This window comes from Nycticebus coucang, chromosome 7 (genome assembly GCF_027406575.1).
Source record: "Nycticebus coucang isolate mNycCou1 chromosome 7, mNycCou1.pri, whole genome shotgun sequence".
Classification (NCBI taxonomy): Eukaryota; Metazoa; Chordata; class Mammalia; order Primates; family Lorisidae; genus Nycticebus; species Nycticebus coucang.
In genome coordinates, this window is record NC_069786.1 from 134,008,485 (window position 1) to 134,032,829 (window position 24,345).

A 24,345-nucleotide genomic window follows, 5' to 3' on the forward strand; every position below is an offset into this window, starting at 1 on the left:
CAGGTCAGCAGTCCACACCAGAAGAGTGAAGGTGGGTCCCCTGGGTACAGCCTGTCCACGGCAGCCCCACCTCCCATCGCCTGCAGGTTTAACTTGTGGCCTGGGCAGATTGGGTCTGGGGTTCTGGTGAGGGTGAGTGGGCTGGTGAGGAAGGGGGAAGTGGACTCATCCTAAATCGCTGGCTGTCCAATAATGTCCTCCTGCAGGGCAGGGGTGGCAGGTTGGGAGTGGGCATCAGGAGGTCCTGGGATGAACTTGGGAAAGAACCATGGCCTGGATCCCAGCCCTCCAGCCTACTCCAGGGCCGCATCCCCAGCCCCCTGACTCCCCTTTACTTCCAATACTTTACATGCCTGCCCGCCTGGGTGTCCAACACTGACAGCCATCAGAGGCTGCCCCACCCCCTGTTCCCCTACACAGACAGGCAGACAGCCCACCTCTATACCTGCGGACAGCACACGCCTCCCGGGGTCCCCCTGGTGACCATGCATCCATGCAGATGTGACTGAGCCCAGCAGAGGCTGATGTGCACGTGAGCTTCTCACTTCATCCCTGCCATGCAGAGGAGGGAACCAGGTCCAGGGAAGGTCAGGCGGAGCAGAGGCCCTCCCAGGGGAGCACAGGACAGGCCTGGCTGTACGCACATGTACATGTGACAGTACATACGTGCGTGCACAGGCCACTCCCTCTCACACACGTGTGCACACACATCTCACACATACACAGCATTCACGCCCCAGGTCCCAGCTTGCACACACACATCCTCACACCTGTGTCCTCCCCGCAGACGGCACTCTCCTCACGTGGGATCCCACCTCAACGGGCCACCCCTGAGAATTGAGGAAGATGAAGGTGCCCAGGGCCTGGCTCCTGTGTCTGCTGCTGCTGGGCCTCACCCTGCAGGTGGCTGCACGTCGCACCCACCAGCACACCATGGAGACCCACGGTGAGCGCCCCACTGGACACCCCCAACTCAGCCATGTCTGTGGTCACTGGAGAGCCCATCTGGGCTGGGGGTAGCAAAGGAAGTTGACCCTGGTGAGCTTTCAACTTCCTGCTTCCCAAAGCCACCCCACCCCACACCCAGAAATGACCTCACCAGACCTCAGGTGCCTGTTTCATGTGTGGGTCCCAGGGTGGCCTGGAGATTGGGCAGCAGGTAGCCGAGAGGCCCTGTGTAGAGCTCTGAGTGTGTGCACCCTCCCTGCCACCTCAGGGAGCACACTCACACCGTGGGGCCTCAAGCCAGAGGGCCACCCTCACTCTTTCCTTTCCAGGCACCAACATTAATCCCGCCTGGTACAGGGGCCACGGGATCAGGCCCGTGGGCCGCTTTGGCCGGAGAAGAGCAGCCCTGGCGGTTGTCCCCAAACCTGGCCAGCAACCTCAGCTAGCCTGCTTCAACCTGGAAGGCATTGCTAAGTCCTCCCAGGAGGGGTAACTGCCAGCTCATCAGGAAAACCACTCCAGAGCCTTCCCCACTCTCCACCCCCTCCTCTCTCCTCCACAGGCTACCATGCCTTTAATCCTAATAAAAGTGCCAGCTGTGGTTAGTTACAACTCTGCTAATGACTCAGGTGTTTTATCTCCTGGGATGTTAGCCTAGAAAGAAACTCGGTGCTCAGAAGGCTCTTAAGAAAAGAGAGGCTCTGTGGCTTGCCTGAGGCCAGCTGGCACTGGGTAGGGGAGCTGGGATCATCCTTGGTCACTTGCAGCCCATAGTCTACCCCCACACCTGAGCTACCCTGATGGTTGCCTAGGTTGTGCACTGCACAAAGCCAGGGGCTGCCATGCACCAGCCTGTGCAGGACACTATCCCCAGAGGGGGCAGCACAGACCCGGGCCTGAGCTCAGTCCCTCTCTCAGCCCCAGGCCTTTTCGTAAAGACTGTACATTTTATAGCAGTTTGGGGTTCCCAGCAAAACTAAGCAGAAGGTACAGAGACCTCCCGTGTATCCCTGTCCCCTGCACTGCCTCCCCCACCAGAGGTTATTTGTCACAACTGTTAAGCCTACACTGACACATCGTAGCCCCGTTCACAGCTCGCATCAGGCTCGCTCCTGATGCTGTGCATCCTGTGGGTTTGGGTGATGTGCAGTGACACGCGTCCACCGCCCACAGGGGCTTCACTGCCCTGAACACCTTCCCTCACCCCAACCTGAGGCTCTGCCGCTCCTCTTAGCTGACTTCCCTCCCTTCTTACACCAAGGAAAGGAATTCTGGGTTGCTGGGTTGTTTGTTTTTGTTTTTAGAGACACAATCTCACTTTATTGCCCTTGGTAGAGTGCCGCAGCATCACAGCTCACAGCGACCTCCAACTCCTGGCTTAGGCGATTCTCTTGCCTCAGCCTCCCGAGTAGCTGGGACTACAGGCGCCCACCACAACACCTGGCTATTTTTTGTTGCATTTTTGCTGGGGCCGGGTTTGAACCTGCCACCTTTGGTGTATGGGGCCGGCGCCTACTCAGGTGAGCCACAGGTGCCGCCTGCTTATTTCTAATCCACACGGGGAGATGCAAACCCGGGTTGCTCCCCCTGACTCTCTGTCGCTTTCAAGTCCCATGAGAGTCTCTATGTCCTGCCTCAGATGAAAATTCACTTGACATCAGGGGACACACCTGCACTAGCTGGGCAACTGCACTCATCCTGGGCGACTGCACACCACAGACAGCCACTTACCTGGCTCCTGAGCTCCGTCCACAGAGCACCCACATACCAGCTGGCCTGGGGTGAGTGCAAACCCCTTCTGCAAAGCCCACCTGCAGCCAGCAAAGCCCACCTGCAAGCCAGCGTGGGGTAACAGGTTTAACCACATACCTCCAACCCAATGCTTGGTGCCTGGGCTATGTCAGACCCCGCCTGCAAACATTCTCAGGGGCCCACCCTTGACACTCAGAAGGGCTCAGTGGCAGACAACACCAGGACCCCAGCTACCTCTGGCCTGGACCACCCACACAGGACTGAGTCAGGGTGACTCTACATCCCCAGTCTCAATGGGAGCCCTTCTGCCCTGGCCACCTCACCAGGGTGGAGTGTAGCTGTGGGCAGCCCCGCCCAACTGTCTGTCCTGTTCCCTGGTGGCAGGTGCTGGGTCAGAACTTGAAGAGGGTCACAGCCCAGGAAAGAAGATTGGTGGTTCCTCAAAAAGATAAACAAAATTACCATACGACTTCTGTAGGGACCCCAGGGAGGTGAAGGCCAGTGCTCAGGAGCACTTGTTCAGGAATGTTGATGACACCACGATTCACAGTGGCCAACAGGTGCAAACAACCCAAATGCCCATTGTCCCGGTTAGTTTGGGCTTCTATAAGAAGGGACCATCAACACAGAGGCCTAAGGAATAGACATTTATTTCTCACAGTTCTGGAGGCTGAAATCCAAGATCAAGGTGCCGGCAGATGCAGTACCAGTGCAGGCCCTTCCTGGTGTGTGTCCACAGAAGGCAGCGAGAGGAAGTAAGCTCTCCGGCTCCCCTAATAGGGCACTAATTCCATTCAGGAGGGCTGCGTCTTCTTGACCCAATAATCTCTTGCCAAAGACCTGGCCTCCCACTACCATCACAACAGGGATTAGGAATTCAACATAGGGATTTGAGGGGGACACAAACATTCCATAGTGCCCATCCATAGATGGTGGATAAACAAAATGCCGCCTAGCCCTGTGGTGGAATATTATTCAACTGTAGAAAGGAATGTGGCACTGACCTGTGCTGCAGGATGAGCCAGAAACAGTAGGCTACGTGAAAGAAGTCACCAAACCCACACGGGGTACAATCCCAATTATATGAAACGCCCAGGATATGCAATTTCAAATGGACAGCAAGCGGCTGCCAGGGGTGGGGGAAGAGGGGCGAGTGGGCAGTGACTGCCTGGGAGGGGTGGGCGCCTTTTGGGGGTGAGGAAGATGTCTTGGAACCAGACTGAGGCAGAAGCCAGAGAACGTGGTGAATGTACTCAAAGCCACAGTTTACACTTCAACAAACAAACAAAACAGCTGGTATGGCACGACACGGGGCTTGGTGCACATGGCTGCACAGGGGCTCCCCCACGGTGGGGCACCTGCTCTTCTGTCCCGGGTATTTCCTGACTCTGACAGACAGACTTGGGGGCTCACCTGGGTTTAGTTTGCTTATTGTGGGTGGGAATGCTCTGTGTCCTATTGTGTCATATCTACAGCGGGGCCAGCGTCCCTCCCTGACAGATCTCTCCGTTGTCAGGGGTTTTTTTTCCCTGTGTGACCAATATGCAATCTGTGGAGGTCCCAGGGCCCTGCAGCAATATCTTCTTTCCCACCTAGCTTACACCCAAGATGCATCCACTGACCCTCCCTGCCGGGAGCAATTGCTACATTATGGGTCATGCAATGGTGACTCTCCAACTCCTTCCACATTTATCAGCTGGATTCTTCCAAAGAAGATATTTTTTTTTCCTTTTTTTCCCTCAGTGCCTTATAAGTAATTTTTGATATTTGAATTGCCCTAAATTTGGAAAGTGAGCACCCCAAGAAAGGAGTAAATTTTTAAAGAAAAAGAATAAGTCTGGCCAGGCGCTTGTGGCTCACACCTGTAATCTTAGCACTCTGAGAGGATTGCTTGAGGTCAGGAGTTCCACACCAGCCTGAGCAAGAGTGAGACCCCATATCTACTAAAAATAGAAAACTTAGCCAGGCATGGTGGCACACACTTGTAGTCACAGCTACTTAGGAGGCTGAGGCAGGAGGATCACTTGAAGCCCGGGAATTTGAGGTTGCAGGGAGCTATAATGACCCCACTGCACTCCAGCCTGTGTGACAGAGCAAGACTCTGTGTAAAAGAAAGAAGGAAGGAAGGGAAGGGAAGAAGGGAAGAAGAGAAATAGGTCTGTGAGTCAGCCCCTCCAGAGGACTTAGATGAGAACATATTTAGGAAGAGAAACCATGGAAAATATCAGAGGCACCAACTGGGACGGCAGGGAGCTCCCGAGGGCCACCTGTACAGGAACAACAGCTTTAGAGAAGCCGGGTCTAGACTCAGGCTAAGCAGGGCTAGAGCCCTTTACTCTAAAGCATTTGTGACGGGAACACCTGCCAGCCCCAGTGGCCCATCCCCGTGTGCTTGCAGACGTGGGGATGGGGTGGCAGGTGTAGCATCTGCACCAGGCGCCTTCTGCCTGCATTTGTTGGTCATGGTGGGGGCCATTACCAGGAAAGCCAGCCTGTTCTTTAGGTCTCTGGGGAAACACGGCTTTTGTCCCTTCACTCACACTCGTGTTGAGCCACCTGGTGTGTGCCCGACCCAGTGGAAGGCACGGGAGCCCCGCCCTCACAGAGGTTCTAGACTGGCAGAGACCAGGCTCCTGGGGGGTTGCAAATCCCACAGGTGAGCAGGAGCTGCAGGGGGAGGTGGTGTGGGCTCTCTGAAGCCCGGGATTCCAGGTCAGGCTTGAGCCCCACCCACCTGGCGGGGAGGAGGAAAGGGACAGTCACAACCCTAGGAGGTGGGTGACCCCCCCCCAGTGCTCCAGGACCAACAGATCCCTCCAATCTCTGAAAGAATTCCTGCTGGGAAAAGCCAAAAGATACATTTTACTAACAAACTCTAGCATAGTGATACTAGTTTGAAAGACCAGGGGACACAGGATCAGAGACACCAGCACCTACAGACCTCCCTCCCTCCTCTACTTCAGCACTTCCTATTCAGTCCAGCCCTGGTGGCCCCTCTGCGAGCCCCCTTTGCTCCTGGGCTGAGCCAATGCTGCACCAGGCCTAGCGGGGGTTCGCCTTGCCCAGTGCTGGGGCGCCACCTAGTGGACACAGGCAGCCTCAGCAGGGACGCGGGACCCCCAGGGTGGGTCCACCTGCCAGGTGCAGGGGGTCCCTGCCGGGCCTAGCTGTGAGAATACAACTGAGCGCACCGGAGACTCACCTCTTGGACACCTCATCTGCAAGGGGGTCATTGCATGAGAATCTGACTTTATTCGCAGTCAGAAATGACAAGGGACTCAGCAATCTGTTGTCAGGCGCCACCTATGGAATTGTCTAAGGATAAAAACAGTGTCACTGAAAATCACAAAAACAGACCCTCTCAGAAGCTGTTACTTTCTTTATTTACCCTTAGCTTTTCTCAAAGACCGTGGCAATAAAAAGCCTTGTGAGATCTGGTCTGTGCTTATCCCATAAAGGCCATTCTGGAAGTTTCTTTGAGGTCACATAAGCACCAGGAGAGCCTCACCCCCAGGGAGACCCGAGCTGCTTTCACCTCCCCAGAGCAGAAGCCGGGTCCCCCAGGAGCCCAACAGGCAAGGGGCCCCCTTCAGTCAGGATAAGGACCCTGGAGGCTCTTTAGAAAGGGTGCTACCACCTGTAGTTGGGATGCAGAGGAGGCCAGGCCCAATGGAGTTGGGGGGTGGACTTGGGCCAGCACACAGCCATCCTGAGTGGCCCCATCAGGCAGATCCCAGCAAGGTGAGGCTCCCAGAGGTCAAGCCTGGTAGCTGGGAAGGTGCTTTCCACACAGGGCCAGAGCAGAGGGCCAGCAGGGAGGAGCAGGCCACGCGGGCCCCTTGGGAGTGGTGATGAGATCAGAGAATGGGAGGGACACTTGGTTCCCCTCTGCTCATGCTCACAGGGACAGGTGCAGCTGCACTGTTCAGGTGATAACGTCTTACCATGTACAACTCACATCTGCTTATCCCAGCCCCAGAGGCAAGAACCCGCCAAGAAAAGGCCACCTTTGAAACACCTGTGAAATGCCTGCACCTTGTCATGTCAGGTGACTGGCATTACCCCTCACAGGGAGCTCAGCCCCACCCCCCACCCCACGAAGAGGGATCTAGGTTTCTCTGTAAAGGCTGGCAGTCACAATGGTGAGGCGCATCACCATCTGGGAACAGGCCCCTTCCAGAGAGGTGGCCGTTCCCACCCTTGCCACAGCCTTTATGGGAGGGCCACCTCCTTGTTTTCTGAGAACGAGCCCTCCTAGAATAAATGCAGGGACACCTGTAGTCACACCAATCCTCCAGCTCTACGCTCCACCTTGTCCTCGAAAATGCACCAAAGCCTGATTGTCAAAAGCAGTTAAAATTTCAGAGAAATAAAAATGCATAAGTGATACAACTTGCATCTCATGCTAAGCCTCCAAACCTTCATGCCCATTGGTGGAAACTTTGCTTTATCAAACATGCAACCAAGAGGAGAGAGTGGAAGGGGTCTGTTCCACTTCTCCCACCTCCCAAAAGCAGGTGGGCCCACCCACTGGACCAGCACCTGCCCAAGCCAGGCCTAAGCATTGTCAACCACCATGGCAATCAAAGTGTTCTTCCAATCCTTGCTTCTCTCTGCCCCGTTTAATTCCTCTCTGTCCAGGCGAGGCAGCCCAGTGTGTGACAATCAGATGGTGCAGGCTCAGGCATCTGGAATCAGGTGGTGTCCAGGCCAACACTCTTCTGGGAGCCACTTGGCCTGGATCCTCTTAAGATATTGTCTACTGGATTTGTGAAGCGGTCTTTATAAAGGATGCCAACTTATGGGAATCTTCTGGGCTCAGGAACACCAATGAATCAGGATCATAGCCAGTTGGGAGCATCCTCACCACAGCCCCTCCTGGAATAGCTGCTTCTAGTGGGTACAGCATCTGACCTGCCTCATGGGCCCCATGTTCAGAGCCACAGCTGCGTCCCTGCCCTGAGCCTGGCCCTCCCTGTTGTGTTTCCGCAAGAGCTCTCGGGCTGTGAAGGCAGAGAGGGAGGGGGCTGGTTGAGGAGGGAAGTGCTCCACGGGCCTCCCCACCTTTATACCCCTCACCTCTCCTGGCCCCCTCTCCTCTCCTGGTCCCCAGCTAGTCCCTAGAGACACTCTCCTGCATCTTGGGACACCAGCAAAGGACACCCAGGAAGCAGGTGTGGTGCAGAGCACAGGTCCCCTCCCCTGGCCCAGGCCCACCACTCACCTACAGCGCTGAAGACCTCAGACACCTGGTGGTTCAGTTTGGCAGAGGTTTCCATGAACAGCAACCTTTTGCTCTCAGCAAACTCCTGCCCCTCCTGAGGGAAACAGCCACAGAAATCCAGCATATTTTATAAGAGAAGCATTTCTTAACAACTCCTAGTTGACATTAAGACCCAGGAAGCACTCGCGGCCCTGGAGACCTAGCCCCTCTGCCTTTCTCACTCAGCTCCATTTCTGGGCCTTCCTGGAGAAGCCGGGCCTGGGACAGGGATGGAGGGGGCGGTGGGGTAGGACAGGGCCCGTCTGGAGTCATCAAGAGGACCCTCCCCCAGCTCTGGCAGCTGTGGGCCTGATGCTGGCAACAGAAACCAGCAGACAGCCAAGGCCTGATTGGAGCCCACCAGGGTCCCCTCCCAGGAGCCCGCATTGTCCAACAAGGTGATTGTGCCCACAGGCAGCGTTCATGGGAGGGCCCCGGCCACAACCAGGAGCCAGGGTGGCTAAGGAGTGGTGGCCTCCCTGAACGGGCCCTCCCTAATCTCCAGGCCTCTTCTGAGGAAACAGAGCTCGTGGTGGACCCAAGGGCACAGCACAGGCTCCAACGCCCACACCTGCCCCGGCCCACTTCTCCCCTCTCCTGAGCCCAGGGTGCGGTCAGCCAGACCTGGGATGGGAACGGCACAATGCTGAACACAGAGCAAGAGGGGACCAGAATACTCAAGCACCTTTGTGTCCCCAGGTCAGCACTGGGCTCCCATCCTGCCCGAGATGCAGCCACTACTATCAGCATCACAAAGAACAAGGTGACCTGGTGTCGCTGAGGTCGCTGGAGACATAGTGACTCCTAATAGTGTGTACCGGGGCCGCATGAATGAGACCCAAATAGCCAGCTTGTGGGCTCAAGTGGGATCACTTTAAGGGTTTGCCCTCAGGTTGCACAGGCTGGTAGACCCTAAGTCGAACCCGACCTCCCTCCCTCTCCTGTCAGTTTTCCCCTCGGCGTCCCCCAGGCCGGGGCCCGGCGCTGTCCCATCCCTGCAGCATTGAGCACACCCAGCACCCAGAAGGTGGTTTCTTTTTTCCTTCTTTTTTTTTTAATTGTTGGGGCTTCATTGAGGGTACAAAGAGCCAGATTACATTGATTACATTTGTTAGGTAAAGTTCCTCTTACAATTGTGTCCCTCCCTCAAAGGGGTCTCATACACCATGACTCCCCACCCCACCAGATGTTGGTTTCTAAATTCATTCTCCAGTAAAAAGAGCCACACACCTCCCTCATGCACGTGTGTCCACAAATGCACCCCACACACAGCACCTGCACAGACCAGCTGATACACAGGTGCTCACACCCTACACACACCCTCTGATACACCTGCATCTCACACACAGGTGTACACACACAGCTGTAAACACGTACACCTCCCATAAACACTTCACCTATCTACGCAGACACACAAGTGTACACACCCTTCTGTACACATAAAGGCACACATATCTCTTACATACATACGTACAGATACACAGCCCTCACACACACACCTGTACACACGTGTACACACACCCTCCTGCTCGCAGCACTAGAGGCCCACCCTGCCCTGCAGCAGTGCCCCTGAGCCCTCTGCAGCATTTATCCCACTGGGGGCCACGTGACCAGGACAGGGCCCTTGGTGGCTGGTGGTGAGGGTGGTTCAGTTTGGCAGAGGTTGTGCAGGACCCAGCCAGATCCTCCAGCCAGCCTGTGGGAGGGCCTGGGCAGGGCTCCTAGCTTTCCCCCCTATGTGAACATCACCGTCACTAGGTCAGAGTTTGCAGGAAAGATCAGAGTGTTGGCCACAGGGGACGCTACAGTGGGAAGAGAGTGTGTGTGCTTGTGGGGGTGTGTCCACATGTGTTTGTGAATGTGCACTCATGAGCATGGTGCACGTGTGCAGGTGCGCATGCGTGAGTGTGTGGGCAGACTCTCTCCTCCTGTGAGACTTTATACCGCATTGCCGGGGCACTACCTCAAAGGTGACCTCCCGCTCCTCACTGAGGTCCGTCTTGTTGCCGACCAGCATGACCACAACCTCCCCCGGAGGGAACTCCTTCTCCAGGTCCTGCAACCACTGCTGCGCCTTGTGGAAGGAATCCTAAGACAGAAGAGAGAATTTACATGGAGGCTCTCCCAGGGTAGAAGGCCGTGTTGCTGCTCCCATTGTGTAAAGTGTCTCGGGATCCAGTTGGCCATGGATGGACCCGCAGGGCTGCTCTGCCCCTGAGGAGAGAGTGGCCAGGTCTGTTCCCGCCCTGGGTGACCTGGGTGGCTGGACAGCAAAGTGCTGGGACACAACTCTGCTCCTTCCCACAACGGGGCCCAGAAGACTGATGGTCATGGGGTGTTTGGGGGGGGGATCAGGCCGCAAGCTCTGAAGCCTCCACCCTAGATGTCCTGAAAGGGGCATTTTGTGCAAGAGTTTGGGGGAGTAGCCATCACCCCAAATCATGACCCCAACTGCAACAGCCCTGTAGACTTCCTGCTTGCACCCCACACAGCATACACCACCCCCACAGAACCCAGCACTCCCGTAGCCCACCTCGTCACCTCCCAGACTCCACTACATGGCTTCCCTAGGACACAATTCCCCCCACTCACTGCCTGTGGTCACCTCCCCAGCACGGCATCACCGCTTCTCCCCCATCTCAGCTCCCATCACTTATACAGAGCATCTGCCTGGGGGCTCGCTCCAAAGAGTGTTACGGAAACAGGCAGATGTGGCCCCAGCTCAGCGGCACTCAGGGACTCCTGAGGGCAGATGGCACTGCTGTGCTCAGGGTGCTGGGGAGGACCCTGGAAAAGCAGAGCCCAAGGGGGGTGATGGGAGGGCTTCCTGGAGGAGGTGACCAAGGCTCCCTAATGTGTTTCTCCTCCTTACATGATCAGACTATACAGCTGCAGCTTGGCCAGATTCCTTCAGAAGAGCCCTCCCCACCCTGAGGACACAGAAGGCAGAGGCCCGAGGAGGTGAGGACTGCTGCCTGGGAGCCTACCTTCCTGGTGACGTCATACACTAAGAGCGCGGCGTTGGCCCCCCTGAAGTACAGGTGGCAGACACTGTGGTACTTCTCCTGGCCAGCTGTGTCCCAGATCTCCAGCTTCAGAGACGAGACTCCCAACTCTACCACCTTCGTGAAGAACGCACCTGGTGGGGAGTGGGGGGCTGAGCTTAGAGGACAAGGTTCCCACTCCCTGAAAGGGTAGGGCCCTCACGAGCCCCGTGGTGGCAGCGCAGAGAGACAGCTGACCACACGCTTTCCAGAGGCCCAGCAAACACCTCTTCTGGAATACGGGGGTTTCCACGTAAAGCAAAGTGTGGAAAGTGATGGCCATGGAGCCTTCAGAGAGTCCACAGCAACTGTGAGTAGGAGGGTAGACTCTCCAGGGCGTAACTCGAAAGCCCTGAGCAGTGTGCAGGGAATAAATCTCTGATAAGCAGAGTCCCACTGTTGCTGCCACCTTCCCGCCAGGCAGCTGAGCTCCAGGGGCCCCAGAGCACTCGGACCCCGTGGCTGCCAGACCAAGCTCGCCAAGATGCGCTTGCGACCACACAGCACCTCCAAGTCCCCTGTCCTCCTGGTGATCTTCCCCCACCCCCAAATCTGCTCCCTGCCCACCCCTTCTCTGCTGTCCTCTCTGCTTGTCATCCATCCTCATCTCTGTCCAGAAAACTCATAGGTGTCCCCTAAGGTCTTTGAGCAACAGCCCTCCGGACTGCTGCTGGGCTCCCCGTCTCTTCCCGGGAGGGTTCTACCCCAGCCCCCTGCACCTCACACACTCAGTGGCACACAAGCCTCCCCAGGTCCTCTGCCGTCTCCCCTGGGGAGCAGGAAGCAGCTGGGGGCAGGGACTTTGCCTTACTCATTCATGTAGCTACTTGGGAATTACACAAAGACCTACCCCCAAAATCTCCTGGAACTTCTGAGGAATGCACTGTTCATTTGAAGATATTCTTCCCCTCTGCTTTTTAAAGTGATGTGATTTAAAATAGTTACCAAACAGCACCAAAATGTTTGCCCTTTGTGTGCGGCTTGTAAGGGAAGTGTCACACACAAACTGGGGGTGGGGGGTGTCCAGCACGTGAAGAGGCAGCAGAGCCCACAGGCTCCCGTCAGGGTCAGTGCCCTGCCCAGCCCCCCTGGGTGGGTTTGGAGATCTGGCAGACAGCCACATGTTTGAAATTAAAGCTTTCAGACCAAGGATGGTGCATGAGTGCCCTGGGGCTGCCGTACAAATTACCACAAGCTGGTGGCTTCAAACACCAGGGACTGTGGTCCTGCTGCTCTGTCCGTCCAGACACACAGGCCCCCAGCCCACATCCTCTGCCTGTTCTCTGTCACTTAAAGTCACGTTTATGAATTTGAAGTGGCTCGTATCTTAGACGTTCCTCACACAGGGACGCGTGGACACAAACTCTGGTCTCCTCCTTCATTTACTGATCTCCTTCTCAAGCCCTTTCCACAGTGCAAAGGGCGTCACTTTGAAAAAAATGGCGGCTGGGGGGAGATCAAACTTACGTAAAGTCATAACAACTTTCCAAGGAATGAGTGGTTTTAGTTCCAGCAGGAATGATTGGAGAATTTATGTGGACACTTACAGAACACCGAGCCCATCTTCCCTGGGGAGGACGTCGTGTTGGCCCATCGGTGCCCCGGACAGGCAGCAGACCTGCCTGGTCTCACACTCCTTGGCTCTGACCCAGTGACGGAACACATATATTATCTTCTTTTCAGAAACCCACTAACCCATTTTCTATATCTTCACAACTAAACTCAAAATGTGATTTAAGAAATAAATGTCCAAGAAAGCCAGACAAACTTGGAGATTTTGCCTGAAATGATATTGGAAGCAAGTTGGGGTTTGGGGGCTGGATAAGGCCAAGAACCAGAGTTTGCTTTTATATCTCTAGAGTACACTGGTGCAGATGACACCTTAGCACATTCTTAGCAAGCCATAACGTGAGTCAACAGCCACCTGCTGGCTGGTCTGTACTGTGGCCAAGGCATCAGCCAGGTCTTCTTCCTCCCCGTGTCCCATGGACCTCAGCAAAGGCGCTGCCCGGGGGGCGCTTCCGGTCCCCCCACCTCTGCCGACAGATTACTCTTTAGCATGCATGTCATAGTCCCAAATTAAAAATGGCCTCTACTAAATTTGAAGATAGTAAAAGTTGTTGTGCTTTCCTTACATTTTAATTTAAATGAATCACTGATTCTGCTCATTTAAGCCCTCTCTGCATCTCTGGCCTTCTCAGTAAAGGTGACAGCCTGATCACAGGCTAGAGGGAACACAAAACACAAACTCATCTCTGGGGCATCTAGGGTGCCAGCAAAGCCATTAGTTTAGGAGGGAAGGGAGATGGGGGCCAGGGCGTGCCACCTTCCCTCCCCGCTGACAGCCCAACACTGGCAAATGTGCACATAAGCACTAGGTGTCACCATCCTTCCAAAAGATGTCACAAAGAAGGTATTTGTCCCTCAAGAAAATGAGCCAGAATTTCTCCTGCTATGACTTGTTAGGATTTAAGAGGGGTAGTCTGTGGGAGCCCCCTGGTCTGGGCCTCTGCCCCCACAAGCCCTCTCCTGAAGCAGGACTGGAGGCCTTCCTGGAGGGGGCAGGTAGGAGAAAATGGGCTAAGCTGAGCTGGGAAGACTCGTTCAGTCACTTGGGACCCTGTCTGCTCTGGCTCAGCACCTGCTGGTCCTGTGGCAACTAGGGAGGGACTTGTTTTCTCAGCTTCGGAACTGGAGCCCGTCACATTTCCAGCTCTGCAGGGAGGGCGTCTTGCCACCAGCTGAGCCCAGCACCCATGCCATGCTCCACTGTGGGGCCCCCATATGCACCGTGACTGCTCCAGACCCTTGGGAGCCCCAGGGCCCACTGCAGCCCTCCCAAAGTCTGGCCCACCCTGCCCTGGCCCTGCCCTGACAAGGCACCACCTTGGACAGGGCAGTCCTTGGCCCCTCTGAGCTCTCAGAATGGGGAGATGGGTGTCTATGGAGAGGGGGCAGCACACAAGGGTGATACAGAAAGTCACCTGCAGGAACGGCAACCTTCCACAGAGAACTCACGCCAGGCAGGGCACACACCCTCACCTCCCGGGGACAACGTCGGGATGCAGGGAAAGATAGGCACCCGGCGCCCTCAGTTCTCACACTCCTTCAGCCAACAGTCCCTGAGCGTCCCAAGGCCACGCACCTTCATGCTCAGCTGCCCTGCCCACGGCCCTGAGGGGAGGGAACACCACACCCCCACCACATGGAAGCCAGTGTCATCTCTGTGAAAGCCAAAAGACAGGGACGGTGTCTGCCGTCAAGGGTCTGTGTCAGGGCAGCACATCCCTTGATGGCAGACAAGGGCAGCACAGACCACTCTCCCCCAGCCACGAAAGTTAAAGGGATGACTCTATTCCACTGCCTCATGTGAAAAGTGGCAATATCCACTTCTCATAATAATATAATAGCATAATGATTATAATAATACAATAAATGATTTATAGTTATAACAAACATTGTATGTATATAAACATTCCTGGCATAGAGTAGGTGCTCAATAAATAAGTGCTGGTCTCAAGGCTGGGGACTGACCAAGTGAAGGAAGCGGCCCAGCCCCCACCCGCAGCCCCAGCCCAGGCTCCCCTGATCTGGCTGCTCTTTCCCCACCCAGCTCTCCCCAAGGGCCACATCCCCATCCATAGATGCCAGAGTGTGGCAAAGACACAAAGCAACAGTCCTGGACAAAGGCAGAGCCTGCAGGGTGGGGTCTTCCCTAAGGGGAAGAGATTGATCAGCCAGGGGAGGGCATGACTGGAGCTACCCAGCAGAGGACACTCCACGGGGTCCGGCAGAGAACCAGGAATAGCAAGAAGGCAACAGGCCTGCCCCACAAGCCTCGACTCCCTGGGACCCTCACTGGGCACAGCCTCTGTCCACCTCCTGACAGGTGCCTGGAGGAGGGGGCAACTGGGGTACCCAGGCAGGGGTGATGGGAACACACAATTTCTGGGAACAGGAGTTAGGGCCTCCTACCTGATGCTCCAGGGGCCATGCATTCCCCCGGGAGGGCTTTCCTCAGTGGGTATGGCCCCTGGTGGGCACGTCTCACCAAACCCCAAACCACCCTCCTGCCTCCCACTCTGCATCTAGCTGGAGCCCAGCCAGGGCCTCTAGGGTGCAGCTCTTGCAGGCCCTTTTAGGGCAGGGTCACGGATGTTTTCCATAAATGGCCCTACAGCCAGTATTCCAGCCTTCGCTAGCTGCAAGGTCACTGTCACAACTGCTCACCACTGCTGTCATTTTAGAGTGAATAAAGTAGGAGGAATGCCCAGAATACTGTTTACCAGAGTTATATTACATAAACGAACAGCCTTATTTACAAACACAGGCAGGTGGGCTGGGGGCGGAGCCAGCGTGAGCATAGCTTGCATACCTGTCTTAAAAGCAGCTCCATCCACCGTCAGGCTCCCCAGCCTGCACCTGCCGCCTCTTTCCTGCATCTTGAATCCTGACCACCTGGGTACACAGCCCTGGACACCAAGCTTGACAGCCCCTCTCCTGTGGCCTCTGCTCTCAACTGAAGCCACCATCAGGCCAGACTTGGCACTTTGCTATATTTTACAGTTTTTTGGCCGGAGCCAGGTTTGAACCTGCCACCTCTGGTATATGGGTCCAGTGCCCTACTCCTTTGAGCCACAGGCACTGCCCACACTTTGCTATATTTTTAAGAAAAGCCAAGTCCAATATCATGAGCAAGGAGTGCCGGCCTCCCTGACAGTGGAGAAGAGGGTCACACTGCCCAGCCCAAGCCAGCCTGGATGAGCTCAACCAGGGTCCCCTCTGGAGCCAGCCTCCATCCATCACTCAGGCCCTTGTCACTACTGACTCTGGGGCTGGACTTTATGTCCCTGGGGGACCCTTCAGGAGCCACACCCCTGAGAAGATGGAAGGGCTCCCAAACAGCTGAAGCCATGTGTGTGCCCACTGACTGGTTACAGAATGCTCAGCACTAAGGCAGCCCGGGGCCCGGTCCACACACAACAGGCTCTCATTGTGGGTGTGGATGAATAGGTGAGTGAACTCAGAAAAAGGGCAGCTTAGTGACAGCTGAGTCCACAGTGCACTGTGCATGTGGTGCCTCGGAGACCAGTCTGAGGAGCCTGTTGGGCATCTCTATTTAAGACGGGCAATGGGGTCTTCACCACCCAGTGGGATGTACCCACCACAGGATTCAAAGGGTGCTGACAGCCCACAGATGCTCTGGAGACATTTACCCCTGAAGATCACGATGTGTCAGCCTCTTTAAGAAGCAAAGTGAAAGGGTCTTCCCTCCCTGCGACCCCTACCATGACTCCCAACCCAACCCAAGCAAGAAAGGCAGGGGGACACTCTCTAGCAAGTGATCAGGGTTAGCAAGAGGACACTGGGGACAGGGGGAGAGGCCAGCTGGTCTGGGCAGCTAAGTGGCCAGAGCCTGGGGAGGCCTTCTGGGACCCCCTTCTGGGTCTGTGCTTGTGGGCATAGTGCTCCTACATACCCAAGCTTTGGAGCCAGAGGCCCTGACCCTGAATCTCCCCTCTGTAGACTCCAGGTGGGCTGCCAGGAAGCTGAGGGTTTCTGTGTCCATCTGAATTCTGCATGTGTGCCTGCCCTTGATGGACCCTGTCCCCCACTCTGCACACACTGGACACACACAGTCCGAGGCTCTAGGACAGCCGGGGGACTTCCACCCGTGGTCAGGGGGCCCCGTCCCCACCCTTCACTCACATCCCACGGTAGGCAGGATGCTCCTAAAGTCGTCCTTCACATACCGCAGGGCCAAGCTGGACTTGCCCACAGAGCCGCTGCCCAGGAGCACCAACTTGAACACGCAGGGCTGGTCAGGGGTGGCCCAGGGCCCGGGGCTCCCACGTGCCTGTGCCATGGCCTGCAAAGAAGCACACTGTCTGCAGCAGGTTGGACGACTGAAGCCGGAACATCGCAGTGAGCTGGCTCCCTGGCTCTATACCCATCGATGCACGGCCTAGAACAGGGCTCCCAAGGCAGATGCCCCTGGGTGGCAGCCCTGCTCAACACTGCACCCTGTGCCCCAGCTCCCCAGCTGGGGTGCACAAGATCTTTTCTAGGTCTGTCACAAGTAATAAAATTAGCCACAGCAGAGAAGTGTGCAGCACAAGCCCCCACAGACCCTGAGAAACGATGGTTGCCTGCTGGTGACCTCACCGCACGCTGCCCTCATTCCACTACTTCTCTTTACCAACCTGCTACTCCTTCCAGAAATTATCTGAAACACCCAAGAGGTAAAAAGCATCTGAGCACCTCACAGTTGTTCATTCATGGACTAAAGTTGGTGTTTCAATGATCTCAAAACAACATTCTTCCCATTGTGTCTGAAGCCTCAGAACCCACGGTGCCCTGGAGAAAACCCAGCTCTGTAACAGCTGGATTCTGCATCTGTCTCTGTTATAGAAAGTTCCCTGCATACCACCCTCAAGGAACGATCTGCTGGGCCCATGGACCCACCTGCCACTTCCCCAATACTCAGCTCTGGCCAAGCTTATGGCACCCACATCCCTGGACCTCCCCCCACCAGGTTAGTACAAAGCAATTTCCAAGCACCGACCTTTGCAAATCTCAGTATAGACACAGATTTTCTCCTTCTCTGTGTGGTTGACTTGTGGGAGGAATCAGGCTGCCTTGCAGGGCTCCGGTCTGGACTTGCTGGTTTCGTCCCTGTGCTGTTACTGACTATATTTCTAGGAACCCTGTATTTTCTACGGCTTGGTGGTTTAGGACAGAAGCCTTATCAGATAAGAATGCTTTGGGAGTGTGATGTCTGCTTCCCCTGCGTGGCAAGTAACGCCCGGCTATCTTCTTACAAGGTCAGTGGTCACTGAAGGCCATTGTCTGGACTCGCTACCTCCCTCGGACACTCTACTGGCATTACTTTGTGTTCTATCTAGATGACCTCAAGGAAGAGAAACGGCCTCTAATCAATATCTGGACCCATCGAGGGGGCAGCTAGTCCTGTGGACAGGGTCTCCTCTCCCTCCCTCATCACAGCAGCCAAGCGGGAGTTCCCACAGTGAGGACAGGGAGGAATTTTGAGAAAGGAGGAAGAAGTGAGCAGGGGGAGCAGCCCACATTCCCTCGCTGCCCCAACAAGCAGCCTGGGCCACAGGCGGGTCTGGGTGCCCTGTGGGGATCAGATGGAAAGAATCGAGTTTGGAATCAAAGTCAAAACAAACAGGACAAAGTCCTAAATACCAGTGAGACTGCCCTAGCCACAAAATAACTGGAGAAGTATAGAACCCAGAAGAGAAGGGTCTCAGTGCTTCCACCGAGTGGGGAAAGGGGCTAACCAGGGCGGACTCCATGGTTGTAGAAAGCACACCTGGGACCCCGTCTTAAATGGGAATACACTTTCAAGTCGGAGGCCAGTCTCAGAGAAGGATTAGAAAAATAAAATTGTCTTAAGTTTTCCAACCATGTTTTTGTTTTCATTTTTTTAGCAACCAATGCTGAGAATCACTGCCAGGATTTTGTCTAATTTCTTCAGGGCTGAGCACAGGTGCCTGGCACATAGTAGGTTCTCAGTAAATACCTAAGGAACAAATAAGTTCCAGCACAGAGCAAGAGCACATAATCCAGCACCTGTGTCTTGAGCTGTTGGCCTGAAAGTGAGGACAGCTTTTTAGGGCCTGCTGTGGGTTGAATGTGTCCTGCGAAGAGCAGGTGTTGGAAGCTTCATCCTCAATGTCACAGCACTGGGAGGTGGGGCCTACGGGAGGAGTCGGGCTCAGGAGGGCTCCAGCCTCACAAATGGACTCTTGCCAGTCCTCGGTGGGCTTCAGGCTGCAAGTTCCATCTTTCTATCCTGCCCTTCCTCCTCCCTCCATGGGAGATGTGGCGAGAAGGCACAGGCACTTGACCTTGGCCTTCCCGGCCTCCAGAACTCTAAGAGGTAAATCTCTGTTCTTTATAAATTACCCAGTCTCGGGTATTCTAAGCACCAGGTGGACTATGACAGGGCCTAATTGGATGGGAACAGGGTCCTGCTGAGAATTTGGCTGAGTTAGCTGGGGACAGGTTCTCAGAGCAGCATGGTGAGGACTCAGCACGGCCGTCCTGAACGTCCACATTCCACAGGCCCACAGCTTCCCAGCACAGGCCCATCCTGCTCCCTAATGCCCCACTTGCCAACTCAAGAACCCAAAGCAATTCACTCCCCAGAGTCTGACTGCTAGCAGAAAATTAAAAGTAAAACAAACAACAAGGGCAAGTCAGACCATACCTTGAAACACCAGCAAGCCCTTCCTCCAGGAAGGAGATTTGCAGCCTGTGATGCAGCCCCGCAAGCCAAAGGGTGCTGCAGAGTCCACAGTTCCAAATGAGTCACCGAGAAAGGGGTCAGAAAGGTACTGTCTCAAAGTTCAGATCCCACTGGGGCTTATCCATCAACTTCACTGTCTGAAAAGTGGGATTGCACTGTCAGATAAAGCCCCTCTGATTTCTCATTTCTCTCCACTTGGCTTGGTGCAAATCTCTCTCCTTCTAACTGGCCTCCCACTGCCAGCCTTGCCCCCACTCACAGCAACCACAACAAATAGTGAATAAAATAGGCAAAGTCCCTGCCCTCAGGAGCCTGCACTTCCCTGCTCCTCTTCTGGAATGAAATTATCTGTTTTTGACTCTGATTGGAATAATTCTCTTATTAGTGACTTATCTCTCTGGGCTGTAAGCTTCTGACAAGATCTAATTGATATGTTGTTGTCTTGGTATTGACATGCATTGAACTTGCACGTAGTAAGCCCTCAGTGGTGACCTCAGGATTGCAGGAGGGAGGCCAGAAGGAAGCTGTAATGGGACCATCATGCCGTGTCCACCGTGTGGCTTTTACCACCCATCACACCCCAGGTGCTTGTCAAGCAGTGACTGGGCAGCTGTAGAAGGGAGAGAAGGGTCTCCAGCAGTCACTGAGGAAATTCAGCAGAAAGTCCCCCGCAGGAAGGCCACCACATGTCGTGCTCAAGTGAGGAGCTGACCGAGACCAGCGCATGGGCCCCCATGGAGTGAGCAGCGTGGGCACCTCACAGACCCACAGGGCAGCTGCACCAGGCCTCTACTGACCCTGAGCAGGACACTCCAGGGCCCGGCGTCACCACATCTCACAGGGCAGCCAGCAGCGTGTTCTAGACAGACACACAGAGTCAAAGCAGGCGGTGCTACTACTGGGTAGAGAGTGGCAGAGGAGCCATCTGCATCAGGATTACCTGTCCAGGGGAATGGCCACTGCCACCACTAGAAACGAGATGGCCAGCACAGAAGCAAGTCCTGATAAGCCACTTCTTCTTCTTCTTTTCTTTTTTTTTAAACCAGAGTCTTTCTCAGTCACCCCAGCTAGAGTACAGGGGCATCATCACAGCTCATAGCGACCTCATACTCCTAGGCTGAAGCAGCCCTCCTGCCTCAGCCTCCTGAGTAGCTGGGACTACAGGTGCCCACCACCACGCCCGGCTTGGTTTTCTGTTTTTCCTAAAGACAGGGTGTTGCTCTTGCTCAGGCTTGTCTCAAGCTCCTGGCCTCAAGTAATCCTCCCTCCTCGGCCTCACAGAGTGCTAGGATTACAGGAATGAGCCACCACGCCTGGCCTTAACCACTTTTAAGAACAGAGTTTTGGGGTGGCACCTGTGGCTCAGGGAGTAGGGTGCCGGTCCCATATGCCGGAGGTGGCAGGTTCAAACCCAGCCCCGGCCAGAAAAAAAAAAAAAGAACAGAGTTTTGGGACTCTCCAGGCCACCGTGGGTTCATACCCTGTTTCTTATCGAAGTACTTATCGTAATGTTACATGGGGAGCAAGTCCTAACACAGCCTCAGCGATACATTAGTAAGTATTTAAAGCTGCCCTTCAAGTTTTCTTTGCTCTTTATTCACACTGATTTATAAAACCCATCCCATGTCATGAAAATCTATGGTCCCAAACATGTCAGAATTTGGTAAAATGTGAACAAATACACCAGACACAGCATCTTAGTCCTCTGACAGTGACCATCTCTTTGTCTAAAAAATATGTTTTTTACAATAAATATAAACATATTGTTGTCAATATATAAAAAGACTACTCATAACCTCACACCCCGAGCACAATCATAAATGGTGTCTTTGTCTACTTTCTTCTAAGTTTTTTCCTATGATTCTTTAAAAAAAAAACATAGCATTAACTAAAATTATACTATATTCTATCTTTTTAAAAAGCTTAACAAACATAACATTCCTACAACTATCCCAATTTACAGGACCATATTCCTATTACTAGATTTTTACTTGGTTTTGAATTTTTTTCTGTGTAACAAACCTGACTGCAATAAACATTTTCACGTGTGACTCTTGGTGTGACCTTGTGTTATAAGCTTTCAATAAGGAAAGGTTGGAGCCCTCGGTGCCAGGAGAAAATTGAAAGTGTGGCACCTGGCGTGGCCTCCAGGATATAGGTTGGGCTTCTTGGAAGGCAAAGATGAGGCTTCTCTAATGATCCTGATTTGGGGCTTTTTTATCTCTTTCACCTCCATTCCACCAAGGGGAAAGAAAAGAAAAGGTACAGACCTCAACTAGTCTTCCTGTTGGGAAGAGATCACTGCAGGGCCATCTGAAGAGTGAGGCGATCACTCCCACTGTTATGTTGCTTCCAGAACCATGTGGCCATTTGATACAGAAGAAAAACAAGATGTAGATTTTAAAAGGGAAGATTGGAAGAAAACATGACATGCTCTTTGGACGTCATCAGTCTAGACTATTTCTGGGTCACTTGAAATGGATTTTTTGAAGGGCTTCTCTTCATTACCCCTCATTTTTACTCAAGGCCTTTAACTGTAATTTCCCTGAAGGAAAATTTAAATAGGAATTTCCTTCCAAGCATTAACTTAGGGAGCCACCAGGGGTCTAAACACGGGACCCTCTGGCCCTCAGAAAAGCAAGTGCCTCTGCCCAGCTTTGCACCTTTGACAATGGACACTTGGACACACTCAAGACACTCAGACCACAAACACGTGTGCATACACACACACACACACACACACACACACACACACACCCTGCCAAATGGCCAAGTGCGCAGAGATTGAAACAATGACTCACCTGTCTCTGGCCTGGTCACTTCCAGGGAGCCAAACAGCCTGTCATCACCGGGTCCTACAGGGCCCTACTATGTTCCCTTCTCCTTCCGTCTGGCCTGGGGAAAGATTCGATTCCCTCTGCGGGTGGGAGGGCACCAGTGTAAAACAGAGCCTCAGAGCAGAAGCCAGAAGCAGAAACCTTGGGCCAGGGTGGTGCCTGCCCTGTCCCCAGCTCCAAGGTCAGGCCTCTTCCCTTCCCGAAAGGCTCCTGAGCAAAGTACACCACGGTCATGTGGCCACCTGGGGCAGGGCAGGCCAGGAGGCTGGACCACAGAGCAGGTGATCTGAGAGCACCTGGGTACCCAGCCGGAAGTCACATTCCTGCCTTGAGTTTACTGGCATCCAGCTCCACCCAGTTTTCAGCTTTGTTGCAAGGTCTTGCTTTGGGATGTAACCTTTTTCTTGGCTCTTTCTTCAGAGCTTTATTGAATCTTTGTTGCAGCTGAAAACTAACAGTCGGGAAGAGAAGATGGGTCAAATGAATTAATTCCTTCAGCAAACAGCTGACCGCCCCTGCCCCACCCTGCATCCAGATCCAGAGGCTGTGGGGTGGGGGCTGGTGCAGGAGGCAGGTCCTAGGCCTGATGCCACCTGGGGGCAAGGTTGGGGGGTGCAGGACGCAGGAGAGAAGCAAGGGGACTTCCTCCTGGTCTTCCCAAATTCTTCTCTAGTCGGGGGATCTCCTGGCTCAGTGCTGATCTAATAGTCTCTTCCAGATGAGATTGTCAGAGTATGTGAGGATGGCTGGGCTAGTGGGTTTGGCCCAGGGCTGAGGAAGACGGAAATTCAGCCATAAACATCAGTTCACAAAATCAGTGGCAGGAAGCTGCATCTTCATGTCCTCACAACCCACCTTAATTCCGAGTGCAGGTTCCCTCCCACTGCGCTGCTGGGATCAAGTTCCGTCCTCGCCTCAGTTTCCCCCCGCCCCAGGGAAGGGTGGGTCTCACTATGCAGGGGCACCTGCCCTGGGCTCCTGCAGATCTCATCATCCCTGCAGGACCCGTGTCTCTCTGCTGTGTCCACACAACCCCGGACAGGGGACTCTACCTCGGTGCAAACACTTTGCTGGCCTTGCAGCCGGGGACTCCAGAACCTGTCTCCCTTTTTGAATGACATTATCGTTCCTTGCCCCTAGACTGGCAACTGGAGGTCTGCAAGTGTGAGGCGAGCTCCCCCAGTAGCTGGCAGGATGGAGAGTCAAATTTTGCGATGGATGAGTGCGCTTTTCTCTTTAACATAGAGGGTCTTCTCCATGGTTATTTTGAAGCACCCACCTTCCTGAAGGGTTGGGGGCACAGAATAGAAAAAAAGATACAAATACCAATTTATAGAGAAATTCAAAGAGATAAAATTGTTAATAACCAGCTTCTTATTCCCCCACAGCCAGACAACATGCTTGCTCAGCTAAATTGTGACAATCACAGATTCTGTTAGGGAGGGTCTAGACCTGGGGGGGTCCAGCGCAGAGGCAGGGAAGCCCCCAATCTAGCCCCAGAATTGGGGAAGAATGGAGACTTAGAGGTGTGCTGGGGAGGAGGTTTTCAAAGAGAGATCTGAGGAGTCCCAGTAGCACTGGGGTCAGTGCGGACTCTTCTGAATACATCAAGGGGGAGCTGGGAACCCCCAGAAGACATACTCAGACCAGCCCCAAAACAGCACAGAGCCAAAGAGAGGCAACCAGTCACCCCAAGAGTGTAAGGTAGTATCCCAGGCTCCGCTGGGGTGACATGCAAAGTGCAAATTACAGAAGTGACCAATAAGTGTGGCACAGAAGTACAAAGCGGACCTGGGGCCAGTCAGGGGACAGCAGATAGAAACAGTCTCGGAGGTGGTTATGGGTAGGCCCCGGCACTTCAGCAGCCAGCAGTCAGGGAGACGTGGCCAGCAGAGACCAGGGGGAAGTCAGAGAGCCCCACATGGATCTGATGACTGCATGTCCCATCCCCATACTGCCACAAAGTCGCCACCCATCTTCCCACCCCATCCATGTCAGAATAGCAAAAAGAAGATGTCTGGGATGGGGAGCCTTTTACCTGAAAGTCACTGCAGCAGAGAAAGTCTACCTGATGGACTAAAATTTAAAACCCTCCACTCCATTTTCCACAAGATGGGGGCTCCTGGAGGAGGTTTGTCTCATTAATATGAAATAAATCACATTAAGAAAGTCTGTGATTTGTGGCGGGGGCAGAACATGGAGCTTCTGGAGCTCAAAGAAAAGAAT

General features: G+C 54.2%; 2 protein-coding genes across 8 annotated transcripts; one reads left to right on the plus strand and one right to left on the minus strand.

Annotated features, from left to right (window-relative positions):
• Positions 1 to 814: 814 nt before the first annotated feature.
• Positions 815 to 2,671, plus strand: PRLH (prolactin releasing hormone). The gene is made up of 2 exons (XM_053597665.1): positions 815 to 946; positions 1,278 to 2,671. The coding sequence occupies exons 1-2, from the start codon at positions 847 to 849 to the stop codon at positions 1,439 to 1,441; spliced, it is 264 nt and encodes an 87-aa protein (XP_053453640.1). The 5' UTR covers positions 815 to 846; the 3' UTR covers positions 1,442 to 2,671.
• A 663-nt stretch (positions 2,672 to 3,334) lies between these two features.
• RAB17 (RAB17, member RAS oncogene family) lies at positions 3,335 to 22,341 on the minus strand. 7 transcript variants are annotated; one of them, XM_053597683.1, is made up of 9 exons: positions 22,084 to 22,340; positions 20,080 to 20,141; positions 19,736 to 19,892; positions 19,244 to 19,415; positions 16,717 to 16,876; positions 10,951 to 11,102; positions 9,927 to 10,052; positions 7,925 to 8,018; positions 3,335 to 7,703 (listed from the first exon to the last, which is right to left on the minus strand). In XM_053597683.1, exons 5-9 carry the CDS (start codon positions 16,871 to 16,873, stop codon positions 7,594 to 7,596), a joined length of 639 nt encoding a protein of 212 aa, XP_053453658.1. In that variant the 5' UTR covers positions 16,874 to 16,876; positions 19,244 to 19,415; positions 19,736 to 19,892; positions 20,080 to 20,141; positions 22,084 to 22,340; the 3' UTR covers positions 3,335 to 7,593. The 7 variants fall into 7 exon arrangements, 6 of the variants coding, with proteins under 6 accessions (XP_053453658.1, XP_053453659.1, XP_053453660.1 ...); XM_053597684.1 differs by lacking the exons at positions 19,736 to 19,892; positions 20,080 to 20,141 and adding an exon at positions 21,553 to 21,631 and having other exon boundaries at positions 19,244 to 19,419; XR_008381260.1 differs by lacking the exons at positions 19,244 to 19,415; positions 19,736 to 19,892; positions 20,080 to 20,141 and having other exon boundaries at positions 3,335 to 5,538; positions 5,903 to 7,703.
• Between the last annotated feature and the right edge of the window lie 2,004 nt (positions 22,342 to 24,345).

Bases quoted from the DNA above. Each gene is read 5' to 3' on its own strand.
- PRLH (XM_053597665.1), top strand. From the start codon at position 847: ATGAAGGTGCCCAGGGCCTGGCTCCTGTGTCTGCTGCTGCTGGGCCTC. The intron at 947-1,277 runs GTGAGCGCCCCA...TTTCCTTTCCAG, and splicing joins GCACACCATGGAGACCCACG to GCACCAACATTAATCCCGCC.
- RAB17 (XM_053597685.1), bottom strand. From the start codon at position 16,873: ATGGCACAGGCACGTGGGAGCCCCGGGCCCTGGGCCACCCCTGACCAG. The intron at 11,103-16,716 runs GTGAGTGAAGGG...ACTCCCCACCAG, and splicing joins CATCCTGCCTACCGTGGGAT to GTGCGTTCTTCACGAAGGTG. The intron at 7,704-7,924 runs GTGAGTGGTGGG...CTGCCTTCACAG, and splicing joins TGAGGTCTTCAGCGCTGTAG to CCCGAGAGCTCTTGCGGAAA.